This window comes from Zootoca vivipara, chromosome 3 (assembly GCF_965207765.1).
Source record: "Zootoca vivipara chromosome 3, rZooViv2.hap1.1, whole genome shotgun sequence".
In the NCBI taxonomy this organism is placed as follows: Eukaryota; Metazoa; Chordata; class Lepidosauria; order Squamata; family Lacertidae; genus Zootoca; species Zootoca vivipara.
This window is the reverse complement of record NC_142586.1, coordinates 54372379-54387835: the sequence shown is the minus strand read 5'-3', so window position 1 is coordinate 54387835 and position 15457 is coordinate 54372379. Positions and strand designations below refer to the sequence as shown.

The 15457-nt window shown below is 40.7% G+C and overlaps 1 protein-coding gene across 3 annotated transcripts in view; it reads right to left on the bottom strand.

The window, feature by feature from the left end:
- TRMT11 (tRNA methyltransferase 11) overlaps window positions 1-15457 on the bottom strand; it is a 35363-nt gene that overhangs the window by 12168 nt on the left and 7738 nt on the right. For 2 of the 3 annotated variants that reach the window (XM_035109252.3, XM_035109254.3), the window contains 6 exons: window positions 13483-13563; window positions 12627-12791; window positions 10494-10566; window positions 8859-8990; window positions 6672-6792; window positions 623-1217 (listed from right to left, as the gene is read on the bottom strand). In XM_035109252.3, coding sequence (XP_034965143.2) covers window positions 1086-1217; window positions 6672-6792; window positions 8859-8990; window positions 10494-10566; window positions 12627-12791; window positions 13483-13563 — 704 coding nt within the window. In that variant the 3' untranslated portion in view covers window positions 623-1085. Of the gene's footprint in view, window positions 1-622; window positions 1218-6671; window positions 6793-8858; window positions 8991-10493; window positions 10567-12626; window positions 12792-13482; window positions 13564-15457 lie in introns of those variants that run through there. The other variant, XM_088666119.1, reaches the window with a different exon arrangement.

The following is a 15457-nucleotide window of genomic DNA, read 5'->3' as shown; positions in this document are numbered from 1 at the left end:
GTTAGATTGAGTGTGTTGAATGCATAAAAAGTCACAAACACAGTGTTTTATGCTTTCCAGACACCATAAATTGTGAGTATCAGATAATTTTCACTGAAAAGCAAAATCTTCTTGCCGTTGTGTTGACCATCATGACGCTGAATTAAGCCAGTGAACTCACATGAATGTGCACTGACCTATATAGCAATAAACTTGCACGGGGGCCCTGCAATACATAGAACAATACAGAATTGTTATGAGCCACTAAGTTTAAATGACAGTGATGTAAAGGAAACTGGAAATATTGTATTTTTCCAATATTCCATGGGGAGATAGGCACAAAAAGCAGAACACAGGTTTCATGGTTTTCAAAAGTACAGTAAGATGTTGTTATGGATTCCTTATTGCAGATTTGAGGAACTGTTGGCTGCATCCATTGGCCGCATTTGTACTTACTACCATAATTTATCAGCTTCTGATTCCAAATGCAAAAGTAGACAGATGAGCTTCAGGTGGATTGAAAAGGTTTAATAGCCTCTTGATCCTAGAACTGGTTGCGGGAGGGAGCAGGTTTATGGTCCCAGAAATGTTGAAAAGAAATGATGAATGGCTGCTGTATGCAACACAATTTTAAAAACGCACAACAATTCTTACTGACTTTATTGCATATCAAATACAAAAAAAGAAAACAAATGAAATCAATCTTCCTAATAATAATAAAAAAATCTTAAATCATTGAATTATGTCTATTTAAGACTTCCAGATGTTCACAGTTTAAGAAGCCAAACAATACTACTAGTTTTTTCTACAGGTAATGGGTTAAAAAAATGTGATAAAAAATGTAGTCAATTATCATTTGAACTTTAAGTACAAAAATAAATTAAATAAGGGTCAAAAAAACCTTGTGCAATAATCTGGTATAAACAAAGTTAATGAAAAAGAACTGTTCTTAACTTGTGGTTTTTGCTTTTGAGTTTTTAAAAAATTCAAAACAGTATTTGTTCTCTGAAGTATCCATATAATGTTGAGGTCCAGATGTGCGTTCTTTGCTTTTAGTCTCATTCATATATATATATATATATATATATATATATATATATATATAATCATTTTTGGCTGTCTTTTTCTTCCTTGGCAATCCTCTTTGTCACTCCACTGAAATATTTCTCACGAAAGCTATTGTGACTTTTGTATGGCAGGTACTGGCTGTCCAAGATGTGAGAATCACGGTCTTCATCCTGGTGTTAAAATACATTGTTTAGACATACAGTATATATTGCACCAGTGTGACTCAACAATTTTCTTCAAAATGGAATTTATCTACAAGATCTTAAAGGAACTATTACAAACAAGCTTGTACCTTGGTCCTAGGAACTGCTGTAATGGCAAATAATAATTTTGGGTGGAATGTATGCCATTATATTATCAGGACTGTCACAAATTTTGCAAGTTTCCAGCCCATGCTGTAGTCAAATGCACCTGAAGTTGGATCAGGCACAAAATCTGTTGTTCTAAAGGCACAATGACAGCTTTGCCATGCATTTTCTGTGAATCAGTAGGCTACTTTTGTCATCAGATATGGGAATCATCATCATCATCATCATTTTGCTCTTTTGGGTGTTCAGGTGTTTCACATATATTATCTCAGCAATCCTTGCAAAAATCATGCAGGTAGCTCGGCATTATATACCATATATTGCAGGTGATGTAGCCTGCTAATAATGCTCGCCTAAAGCCACCTAATGAGCTCACAGCAGAGACTAGATTCAAACCCAGCCCAGTCGCTCAGACACTATGCTATCATCAGGTTATTTTAGACTGAGATTTTGAAGGTTTGAATCTTATTCCACTCCCATTCCCCTTGATTAGTCTAGCTATGTGACTTCTTCCTGCAACATGTCTGAGTCTCCAACTGAAGTCTGTTCATCATGGCAAATTAAGCCTCAGGTCCTTTTAAGCCCACCAGTTTACTTCCCTGACCAAAAGAGTAGTAAGGTTATTTGTTTATGTGCAGTTTGGAAAGACTCCAGTAATTCACCACTCATCTTGTTCAGTGGCATTACCTTACCTTTAGAAAGCTTAAGTGCCAAGTTATGTTCCAGTCTTTCGACTTTATCAGTAGGCAAGGGCTTCCAACATACATACTCTTGAATAAATCAATTGAGAGCTCTTGAACATGGCAGATTTACAATCCTTTCGACAACATCTGGAGAACACCACACAGACTACCCTGGTTTCCTAAAACAAGCCAACTTCAAACCTTGGCTTATTAACCTGGTGTAGTCCAATGAACTATAAAGATTGACGACAATTCGTTGCTGTGTCCGAATGTAGCCATTAATTTTAGGTATGGTCGAAAAATGTTGCTGGATTTTGATGAAACACACCCCATAACCAGTTATACACTGCATAAACAGAACTGCTTTGTTTACTTATTGCCTTTATATTCCAACTCTTCTCTAAGGAGCTCATGATAGGAGTGTACATGGTTCTTCCCCAACCTCATTTAATCCCCACGACAACCCTGTGAGGTAGGTTAGGCTGAGAGGCAGTAGCAGGCTCAGGGTCTGCCACTCAGTAGACTGGGGATTTGAACCCTGGTCTCTGAGGTCCTAGTACAACAGTCTAACCCAGGAATCCCCAAACTTCGGCCCTCCAGATGTTTTGGTCTACAATTCCCATCTTCCCTGACCATTGGTCCTGCTAGCTAGGGATCATGGGAGTTGTAGGCCAAAAGATCTGGAGGGCCGCAGTTTGGGGATGCCTGGTCTAACCAATACTGTAGCTTTATGTCTAAGCACTGAAACTTAACATACAATGGATTTTATACTCAAGGGCTACAGTGGCCTGGGGAGTTAATGGGGAAAGCCCAGTAGTGTTTGCCTCTTTATCCTGTGTTTTTTTGCTTTTCAGCAAACTCTAAAATTAAAACAAAATGCCTTGAAAAGAGCAGTTTTAGAACCTAGCTTTGTTATTTATTTATTTTTTTTAAAGCCCTGTTGCTTTAAAAAAAATGAAGAATTTGACAATGAATTCTATTTATTTAATTTCACCAGAATTTCGGATACATACATGTACCTCTAAGAGATGTACTGTTGCAGTTACACAGGTTTATTTGCTCAAAGCAGTGCAAAGTGGTTTATTTGTTTTTTTAAAGAGAGACTAAATAGTGAAACACAAATCTATTAAAACAAAACAGAAGGGAAAAAAAATACAAAAAGCCAGTTTTTCACCATCTACCTCAGTTTTCATGTTTTCCCCAGTATGTATATTCAAATAAAAGTGCTTAGAATAGGTTATTGATGTGAAAAATAAAGGTTCTTATTTAAATAAATATTTGCAGTGTGCTAGTCAGGTGTGTATGCACATTGCATTCATTCATGAGTTAAGGTAGTAATAAATCAGTTTTATTCCTTTAAATTTTTAAATGTTTCCTTCTTTAATTATTCCTGAGCTTAAACTGCAGACAAACACAAATTTCACTTAAAGGAATCAAATCTGCAAATGCTCACATCTCTGCAGGCACTACGTCCCACACGCTTCTGAGTCTGATTTCTGAAACGACTCATATGTTGAGAGAGGTTAGAGTCAGCAGAAAAAAGATTATGTGGGTAAATCCTTGGGAGAATGCAGAGTATAAAGGAAACTCAACCTGCCAGTCAAACATTCTCAAGGGAAGATTATGATGTGTTTGCTGCCCTAATAGCAGGCTCTCTTGTGCTGAGCTATGCTGAGATCTCAGAATTTGATCAATCAACACAGATACAATTTTCAAGTGAAATAAAGAACCCATCTGCATTTTAAATCTCTTTCAAAACTGTATTTACAGCCCAAGATGAAACTAGCTGGTGTAGTGGTGTAATACTTCCTCGGCAACCTTAGCATAGCGTTCACCAAGTACTGCACTAGGACAAAGTCACAGGGAGGCAGCTCAGTTCAGAAGTGTATAATCGGGATAGGTATGTGTGCATAAATATATGGAAACTGTTTCCGTGGTATCATAGTTGTCATATAAACAGTAAGTTAAGACAGCAATACTCATTTCTTATGCTCAGTGTGCTAAGAGTTTGTCTGCTGAGTTCTGTGCAATTTCTGACCATGGGAAGGCGAGGAATATTAATCTCTGCATTATGTTCAGCAAGGACTTGGAATGTTCCATAAAACGGAGCAAAGGCAGAAGTCATTCCAAAAATAGTATAGGTAAATAGTTTACTGCTAAATAGGCCATGCTTTGGCCATCATCAAACGGACCCCTGTGCATTTGTTGCAATATTTCCCCTTCCAAATACAGCTTCTCGTGAAAATGTCCTTTGGACTTGGCGTAGTGGGGTTTTTATTTACGAGCTACTGTGCTGGAATGAGAAAGTTTTGGAGTGTGACTTTTGGGATTCTGTTCTTGTTGTCCCTACCATGGTATAGTGGCATTTCCATGTATAAAAACCAGATATTTCCAGGTATAAAAGTTGGATAAAGAAGGCAAAAAAGGTAATTCATGGTTTTATCTTTCCATTTTAAAGAAAATATCGTCACTACATCTGCAAAGGAGCATGCATAGGAGCATGCATCTGCAAAGGAGCATGCATACATCTGAGAGTGCACAAATCTCTTTAAAAAATCTCTTAACAAACTGCATTATGAATTGGTGTGCTGGCATGCATGCCCTTGTAGGTGAAGGTAGGAAGTGATGGTCTATTAGATAAAATCCCAGTCACAAACAGAATACAGCAAGGATGGATTTTTACTTGATATCTGAGCAGTTTAGAGGGAGGCCACTTATTTCCAGAAAAAGTTGGAAACAGCTGATGCTCTGTCATATAATTCACATTCTGTTAAATGTGCTTCTTTAAGGCAGACAGCACTGGACGTAAAGGGGGCTTTTCTTGAAGTATTACTATGGGTTTGTGTAATTTAATAGTGGTGTAGAAGTTGGCATATCTCTTCACAGGGTGTGAATCAGATATGAGACTACAAGGCAATTCTATTCCGATCATTATTGTTAAAGTTTAGAAGGAATGCTAGCCGTGAGAAATTAATGCATTTACTGACTAAATGGGTAAGACACGTTCAGAACTGAAAAATCAATTGCAACAGCTCTGGAAAAAGCATTCAAATTTTAACAGATCTAGAAAAGGATGTGCAAGTGAAATTTCTGATTAGGGTTTTCCATCTGCACTTTATGAACACAGCCACAGAAAGTGTCTATTTGTTCATTATGTTCGTTTGCATTTTATTTCTCTTTCAGTGTGCATGATTTTATTCTTTGGGTTAATGATCAATATGAAACTAAATGGTTGTAAGATCTCCCCCCCCCCCGCCGCCGCCAGGGAAATTGAATAATGGCTTGTTGCTAAAAATATAATAAAATATTGATCTAAACCTAAATAATCTTTTCGTCAATGGGCCCAATGTATTTGGGGTGTGGACCAATCATTGAGTGTCTAGCAGCAGAGGTAGGAGATGTGGCGTCTGGGGTATGCAAATACATCTGGCATGGACCGGGTAGTGGATGCGTCATCTTTTGGGGGCTGCTGTCAGAGGAAGAATCTACCTCCAAGGATTCCTACTGATAAAACTTATATTCTTCTCCATTTGTGTTTACTGAGATCTTAATTATTTTTTATCTTGATAAATTTTTGTGGCTTTTTAAGTGGTTATTTATTTTAAAAGGGAACTTCAAAGCTGATAATCAGACTCTTTCCCATGTACAAAGCCCTATCTTAATGCTGCATTTAGACGACCCCAAAGGTAATAAAAGTTGTTGAGAGAATAGAGGCTCCAAGGAATGTAGGGCTAAAATCCAGACAAAATGCAGGAGTACCCTCCTAAGTAAACTTTAAAATCCAGCTAGGAATGTACTGGAAGCTGTTGTTCAATTTGACTAAAAAATGCTTGAAAATTGTGCCCCTTTTAGAAGAAGACAACATTTGTTTCCTTATGCTGCATTGCAAAGTAATGCTCAGATATATATATTTTTCCTTTTAAACTAGGCTTGCAGTCTTCAAGGTGATGGGCACCACAGAAAAATACATAGCCTGAGCAGTTATGCATGTTGACTAAACAGCAGGTGCTATTTGGGAACTTACGAGCCAAGTAACACCCATGCAAATGGTTTTCTGCATATGATAATGACGGTGATTGATTACCTGCCCTTACCCTAAGGTTCCAGGGCGGGTTACAACAATGAAAACACAGTGTTAAAAACAACGTACACAGAATAAGGTGTTTCACTCTCTTCTACACCCCTAGCAGGTATTTATAAAAACATTTCGATACCCAAGTTTTACCGATTTCAGTGGGGCTTGCAACTGCATCTTGCAATATGATATAATAGAAACAGCAAAATTAATCATTCTCGTTACTTCAGTCCTAACTGGGCAGCACCTCAAAACCAAAATAATAAAAACGGAGAAAGAAATACCCCTGCCTCTGTATTAACAAGTTTACTTAACGCACACATACAAGTAAGAAAAGTGCCCTTCAATCACTGCCGCCCATGTACATCAGTGCAACAAGTACTTTGGCTTCCTGTTTTGACATTTATGACTCTTTCACAAACCTTCTAAAACCACCTTATAAAAGTGCTTTACGGCACACTACGTCTGGTATGGTGAATTCCCTCCGTTTCTACAGCAGAAAAACCCTGTTCCGAATCTGACACTGCTATTTTGCGAGAAAGCCATCAAAACAATTACCTCAAAATCTTTCACTTTTTCCATGGTTATCAGGTGTCTTGACGTGTGGCTGGAAAGCGTCTGTTCACAGTTGCTAATAAGTTTCAGGCATGGGTGTCGGGGTATAATCTCTTCTGTATATCTGGAAGAAATAAACAGTCAAAGGGCTACAAGAGCTTAGGAGCTGTAATAAGTGAATCTGAAACAGAACAGCCAGAGGGCTGATTCAAACTGAGTTAGACTGTACACTTCCACATGGTTCACGGCCTTATTAAATTTCCCAGAAACAATGTACGCTAATTGCTTTCAGAATCCACAGCCACATGTGTAGCACACAGAGAGAACAAAACAAAAGACAGGATGCAGGTGAAAGTTTGGCTGCAAACAGGAAAAGGACGTTTCATGTGGGTTTCTCTTGCGCTTCAGCACCCAAACCGTTTAAAGAGATTATGAAAAGATGTCTGCCAGCATGCATTCTTATAAGAACTGTCCTTTATACAATGCTTAGCTGCTTTTCAGCTCTACATCCAGCAAATATACTACTGCCATCCTGAGCTCTTTGGAGGAAAGGCAGGATACAAATGAGATAAAGGCAGACTGCTTGGTCGGTAAATTCCTTACCAAAAAACCCCCACCCCCAAAAAATGACTACCAGAAATTAAATCTAGCCACACCTAAATTCCTTAGCAGTCACCAATATATCCTCAAATTCAAGAGCAATCAGTACAGTAATATGCAGTAGAAATGTTTGTCACTCGTTCTGATACTAGCTAGTATACGGTCCAGCAGTAAAACTGCTAGCACCTTTGCAAAGCTAAGCAGGGTCCAGAATGGTTTAAAATTGGATGGGAAACCATGTGTTGAGATTCCTGCATTTGCAGGGGGTTAGACTAGTCGGCCCTTGGGGTACCTTCCAATGCTACAATTCTATAAATCCATGTCTTCAACAGCGTTAATTGAGAATGACCCCATTCTTACTGCTTCCCAACCACTGTCTAGGTCTAGGACACCCTTTCCTAACCTGGAGCCCTCCAGATGTTGGATCGTAACTCCATGATAACTGGTCATGCTGGCTAGAGCTAATGGGAGATAAATGCTACATGCTAAACTAGATGATAGGACACGGGTGGCGCTGTGGTCTAAACCACTGAGCCTTGGGCGTGCCAATCGGAAGGTTGGCAGTTTGAATCCCCGCGACGGGGTGAGCTCCCATTGCCCGGTCCCTGCTCCTGCAAACCTAGCAGTTCGAAAGCACGTCAAGTGCAAGTAGATAAATAGGTACCGCTCTGACGGGAAGGTAAACGGAGTTTCCGTGTGCTGCTCTGGTTCACCAGAAGCGGCTTAGTCATGCTGGCCACATGACCTAGAGGCTGTCTGCGGACAAACACCGGCTCCCTCGGCCTATAGAGCGAGATGAGCGCGCAACCCCAGAGTCATCCGCGACTGGACCTAATGGCCAGGAGTACCTTTACCTTTAAACTAGCTTATGCATCTACCATGTATTATTTTTAGATATGTTATGGTACCCTGCAGACTCTATCTATCTATCTATTTGATGTCTTTAAATCCCACCTTTTCCCCACATTTGGACTCAAGGAGGCACACAACATGTTTAAAGCATTATTATAAAATTCAACGTAATGAAAACAAACTAGTTAAAAACAATACAGTAGTCAAAATAAAAACAAAATGTATCTAAAGCCAGCATTAAGATAGTAATTGCCCTGATAGCAGTTTAGTGGCCAATATCATCTGCACCTGGTGTTCAAAGGGCTGTCAGAATAGGAAGGTCTTAGCCTGCTGGTGGAAAGATAACAAGGAGCGAGCCAAGCTCACCTCTCTTGGGAGGGAATTCCACAGTATGGGAGCAGCCACTGAAAAGGCCCTCGGCTCTCCCTCATGTAACCAACAGCCATGCCTCTGATGCTGATGGGACCGAGAGAAGGGGCTCACTTAAGGATAAGTCTGCCCCAGGGTTCCCCTAGACCAAACATCCCCAAACTGCGGCCCTCCAGATGTTTTGGACTACAACTCCCATGATCCCTAGCTAACAGGACCAGTGGTCAGGGATGATGGGAATTGTAGTCCAAAACATCTGGAGGGCCGAAGTTTGGGGATGCCTGCCCTAGACCATGCCCATCCTTAAAGTCTGCAGAAGTTACCATGTAACATATTAAAGACATTCAGTGTGTCTGAATATATACATACTCTGGTTTATACACAGGAAGCCAGTAGACCAATCTTCCTCCAAGTACCAAGTATTCAGCTGCAAATTTTAACAGGTCGAAAAGGATGTCACTCAGATGATAATTGGAAGAAATCGAGACGTGATTTTCTGTGCTGGGTAAAATTTTGAAAAAAATAACTAATTGGTAGCAGCTTCATTGTTATTTTGTATTATTTAAACACAGCATGCTGATTTCACAATGAGAACAGAACCTAGCATATAGCATCCGTCACAGGTTTGTCAGGTCTCTCTCCCACTTTTGCTAAGGTTAAAAAAAATACATTGAAATATGACCTAGATTTATGCTGGCCAGAGAAAGAAACCAGGATTGCACCAGAACTTCATATAAAATTATTACTGTGGGTAAAAACAGAGAGCAGTTCTGGCGGGGGGGAAACAAAATATAGTGAAAGCAGGGATGGGGAATCAGAATCAGGGATTATCAGAGTTGAAGCCTGACAAATTCCCACAGGTTCCAAATCTGAGTCTAAAGGCAACATAATTGTATGTGTGGGTGGTTGCATGGTGGAAAGGGAAAAGGCAGTGCATATTAAAATAAGGCTGAGAAATGACAGTACAATACCACTTCGTTTCAATGACAGGAAAACTGCCTTTCTGCCCAAGTTTTAATGCAATGCACCATCACAGTAGGATGCAGATTATAATGTAAAATATAGAACTGGGCCATAGCAAACCCTGATCTGGCATCAGGCAGCAGGCATTGTCCTCATAACTTACTGAACGTTGTATTAGTTTAGTTAATTAATTAATTACATTTATCGTTTCACACAGCCTGAAAGTCATAAATCAACATACAAAAATAATGAAATAGAGTCATACCTTGGAAGTCGAACGGAATCCGTTCCAGAAGTCCGTTAGACTTCCAAAACGTTCGCAAACCGAATCACAGCTTCTGATTGGCTGTAGGAAGCTCCAGCAGCCAATCAGAAGCTGCAGAAGTTCGGCTTCTGCAGGAAGCTCCGTTTGACGTTCGGCTTCCAAAAATAGTTCACAAACCGCAACAGTCACTTCTGGGTTTGTGACGTTGGGGAGCCAAAATGTTCGGGAACTAAGCTGTTTGAAAACCAAGGTACGACTGTACAAGAATATAATGATCTATCCATCACAACAATAGAGACAGGCTAAAATACTTGGGATTTCAGGCACTAAGAGGGTTGCTACCAGCTATCCCAAGTCCTAAAAGCCACCACGTCATAGTGGCGAGGCCTGGGGTTAAGATTCAGAAGGAAACCTCCACTGACATTACTGAACAACTTTTCCCCACCAGTTTTCTACCTGCTACTGTGTAACTGCATCAATATGCACACTAGGTGCCAGACTCCTATGTCGAAATCAGAATGCAAGAGGCTCCCCATTTTCCATATGGGAAACATGTAGTAGTCAGATTCCTAATCCCAGTGTTTTAAAAACACGAGCGAGACGCTAAAAGAGTGGTTGCTGCGTACATAAAAGCAACGTTAATTAAAAACAGCCCTGTCGGATTTGTCGCTGGTTTGGCAGAAGGCTGGAATGTTTAGCAAAATGCAAAAACGCTTCTGAAGCCACAGCTGTTTTTCTATTCGGACATCTGCATTCTCAACCCACCGTTTACCTACCCTCTTTCTGCCATCTTGGCCATTTCCTTCTGCGAACCGGTTCTTCTGGTGGCTTCTCGTATGCCGTATGGAGCTGCACAGATCAAGAATGTACGACACGTATCCATCAATACTACCTGTTCAGAAACTCTAGCTGGGGCTGAAGGCAACAGTGAGCCTTCAAGACAAAGCCTGATCCCTGGAGCCTGAAACTATGCTAAATACAGAGGTTTCGGATTCATTTGAGCCCAATTCAAGACACTTTTAAAGCCCTCCATGCCTCCTCCCACATATGAATAGGCGCATCCACTCAGGAATAGGCGAATCTCCACATCTTGCAGCCATCAGTCACAGCTAATGGTGATGGGAGAGAGGCAGCTTTCTCTATAGTAGCATGAAAGTCTGTCCCAGAAAATCTGCTTGGCTTCTAGATAGGCAGTGCACCAACAGCACCCAGTAGCCTTTTTATTTCTTTTCCATTTTTTCAGCCCACTATGTTTTTATCTCACTGTTGGTACTTGGTTTCTTCCTTTGTTTTTCATACTGTTGTATGTGGTATGTTGCTTGCCATTCATATTTCATCATTGTGTTTGAGCTTCGGGCAGCTCAAATGATCTGGCAAACTAAGATACAAATAAAATAATTATCATAATTTATTCACCCTTAAAGCACAGGGTCTCGTTAGATGTATAGCATAAATTGGATGCTTTTTCTTTCTTTTAGTAAATCTTAATAAGCTGTGCTTATTACGAAATTATAAAATTGATTATTAGATTGATTTTACATCAAATTAATTATAATGCTACAGCAGTTGTAGACAGTGCCTCTTGAACTTACACTTGATGCAATGATTAAAATGTGTATTTTTAACAGATCACACTGTTGGAAAACCATCCATGCATTTTCTAAGCTATTAGTATGTTTTTCTCCATCCATAGCTAGTGCATTGTTTTATTAAGAAAATAAATGCCTTTTGTACTTGTATGTGGCAACTGAAAAATTTAGAAACTTGGTACATATTTTCTTAGTAATAAGCTTCAGATATTATATATTCCATGCTCAGTTATAACTGCATGGTGTCAAAGTGTTAGTTGAACATTATTCATAGTTTTAAAAGCTGCTTGAGGCTTTCCAAAGACACTTGGGGGGATATTTTTGTAGTCACTAATTAGAGAGGGGTGTTTAATTCACACTGACTTGCAATTAACATTATGGAGTTAATTTCCAGTTCTGCATCTGAAGAACATTTCTCTGCTTCCCAAATATTGCCAACAACTACAAGCATTGCCTTGTAAAGGCTGTGTATTTAAAAGAAGGAGATCAAAGAGTGAATTCTCCTGTTTTATAAGAAATGGCACATCTTTTTCATGAACAGCTTCAACAATTAATACATAGTGAGAGATGGTTATGTTTTGTTTTCCTGAGCTTCCTGTTTACGACTAGACATGAAAAAAACATTTAAATTCTTTAACAAATTACTGGCAAGCTAATGCATAACCAAACTGGAAACCAAGAATTTTCTGTATGGAAACACTCCAGTAAGCAACTGTCCATTAAGATCACTGCCACATTCAAAATGGCTTCAAAGTGCTAATCTCGGAAACAAAAAAGAAAAATTTTGAGTGTTTCCTAAAAAAGATACAACTCCTAATAATATACACATTCAATGTAAAGAAATTTACATTTACATAAAAATTTATTCAGTGGATACTTGCAGGTGGTCAAACTACAGACCACAATCTTTTTTTACAATGCGAACTTAAAAGCTGCCAGCTTCAATATACAGGGTCTAGATGTCAGCATGAGATTTGCATTTAAGGCTACACAGAAGCATGTTTATATCCATTATGAGGTTGAGATGCAATCAGGGAAAACTGCAATATGCTTACTCTCAGGATAAAAAGCTATTTTAGCACTACTAGTCCCAAGTTACCGGGAACTGCTCCTGCAAGACTTCGTTTTTCATAAAATAAAAGATGCATGAACTGAGGGGGCAATTGGCTCACTGGTCAGCAAATTTTATTCAGTCTGAATGTTATTGCTCTAGCGTTCACTTTGGAAGAGCAAACTGTATGACAAGCTTGCAGATGTTTCCATTATCACTACAGACTGAATTTATGAATCATACATATTTTAGGCTGTGCATTAACTTACGGTCTGTAATTACTGCATCAAACTTCACCCCCTTCCTCCATATGGCTTTTGATGCATCAGAAACTAATATATCAAGGTAGTGCTTCTCCAAACCATACTGACGGAGGTTCGCTCTGATATTTTCATCAGGTCCTCTCCACTTCTGGTTCTTCCTGCTAGCTTTGCCTGGGAGCAGTGGGGAGTAAACAACGCCAACTCAATTTCATGCCATATTGGATTCAAATGATTATCCTGTGGCCTTCGATTCCTGCCGCAATTTATTTCAGTTCCCCTCACATAAGGTATCTCTGGCAAACACTTCCAGTTTTAAATCTATAACAAGCACAGCTACTGAACACATCCCGCATCATCCATAATAAGTACAAGAAACTTAAAAGTTATTCTAATAGTGTAAGAAAAGGAAGTAAATGTCATGGGCATAGTTTGGGCTCCATTTAACCCTTAGAGCTGCAGCTGTATTAATCAAGTGGCTTTGGAACTTCAAACAAACATTGGCAAAGGTAGAAGTGACTTCTTCATTGAATGCGGTAACATGAAAAACTGGAACTCACTCATCCCTTTCTCTGCAGTTACCTTACATAAACATGAATCAAAAGCAAACCCTAAGAAAACTTGCCCTCTCACTTGCACCATCCATTGCAGTTCCATTTTAAAAAAAATCCTTTCTGCAGTCAACTTGCCTGTTGCCCATGATCCACTATGCTCAGGAGCGCATAGGCGGAGGTGTAGAGGGTAGGTTAAGTGAATGCGCCCATCTCTGACCAAGCTTGAACAGGAAGATCTCTGATTCTTTGCTAAACTTGTGTAATTAACCACATCATTACATTTTCACTGCTAAGAACTGAAAGCAACATACCCAGTCCATGTACGGTGTTATAATCTATATCTGTCCCACATACGTATGCTCCAAAGTGTGCTGAAGCGATAAGAAGTCCACCTGCAAAACAAAGAAAGTACCACTTGGTGCTGACGATGCAACTATTTGGGAATACAACAGCAAAAGGTATTTGATACATGTATATTATAGTGCAGAAATACAGCAGAAAAGCAAATAGACAAACAAATAATGCCCCTCGATGCCATATGTTGCCAGGCATACGCAACTGTTTCACACACATATTATTTAAGAAGGGTGTGAAGCATTGCCGGCAATAACGGCAAAGGCAAGAGCCTATTTCTGAATCTAAATCAAATCTCATACTTGACATCAGCCCCAAACTTGATACAGCATCATTCACCTTTAATCCCTTGAACTTCTTATGTCTTCTGCCAGAAAGCCTTCTCTTCTCATATTATTGCAACAGTTTTTAAATTCCCTTTATGTGAATTTGCTTTATTGCTACTTGTGGTTTATCTTGTCTTTATATAAATACGGTATGTGTGTGTGTGTGTGTGTGTGTGTGTGTGTGCGCGCGCTCGCGCTCACACACACACACAAAATATTTAATTTCACATTAAGGTATTTCACAGAGCTGCTTCTAAACGAACAATATAAATGGGATAAACTCGCCCCCTACTGGTATATCAGGAAAAGGTCATCAAAGGAAGAAAATATGTTTTCTATCAAGCCTACAGAATGTGAAGGAGTATTTCCTACCTACAAACCTGGGAACATGATTGCAGTGTTTATTCCTATATGTGCTACTGAGTATTAGCCTGGACACTCCCCGTCTCCAGAGAAAGCTCTGTTGAACATTCACTCTCTGCTCCTTGATTTCCAATGCACCACTTCTTAGAACTGAAGTAGATGTATTAAGAGTACCACTCCCTAAGCAGGCAAGTGAGGATAACAAAGGGCTTTATTGTTCCTTCAACATCAGAGATTGCTTATATGGACTGTCAGAGGATAAGGACAGATCACAAATGGCCAAACAGTAATATGGAACCAGTGTTGTAATCGATGAGGTATACTTAAGAAAAACAACATGTTAAAATTCTTTTAACATGTTAAGAGAAAAGATACCGTGTTTCTCATATTTTAAGGCATCCCTAAAAAATAAGGCATGGCAGGATTTTCAAGACCTTGCGAAATATAAGGCATACCCCAAAAATAAGACATGAGCAGGACCCGGCAAAGGCAGCAGTGCGCGCTTTGCCGAGCTCCAAGCCGGCGGCGGGCTGCTGCTGTCCCGCTCAATTTCCCTGCCCCCTCTCGCGAGACTCGCCGCCGGGTCCGCTCTCGCGCACATGGCCCGGTGAGAGGGAGCCTCCCCTGCGCGCGCGTCTGCGCTCACCCTCCCCCCTCCCTCCCCCTTTTCGGCCCAGCGCGCCGCCTTGCCTGTTCGTGTGCCGCGCGTGTGAGGCGAGCGGGAAGGCAGGAGACCCAGGAGAGCCTGGCGGCCGCCGAGAACCCCACCACCGCTCTTCCCGCCCAGGACGAGGGGCCCGGAGGAGGAGAGCCCGGCGGCGGCGGAGAAGGAGAAAGAGGCGGCAGCAGCAGCGGCGACTCAGAGGCCGAGCTGCTGGACGGGCCTTCCGCGGAGGAGCCTGTGGGGAAGAAGGAGCTGGAGCCCGAAAAAGGCGGCAGTGAGGAGAAGGAGGAGGAGGAGAAGCCGCGAAGCAGCAGCCCGCCGCCGGCTTGGAGCTCGAGCCGGCAAAGGTACCGTAGCAGCGGCGCTTTGCCGAGCTCCAACAGAGCGGGAGCTGGCAAAGGCAGCAGCGCGCACGTTGCCGAGCTCCAAGCCGGCGGCGGGCTGCTGCCTTTGCTGGTTCCCGCTCAGTCATGGCTCGGCAAAAAATTAGACACCCCCGAAAATAAGCCATAGGCTTATTTTCTTCGGAAAAAAAAAAAATAAGACATGTCTTAAAATATGAGAAACACGGTAGAACCC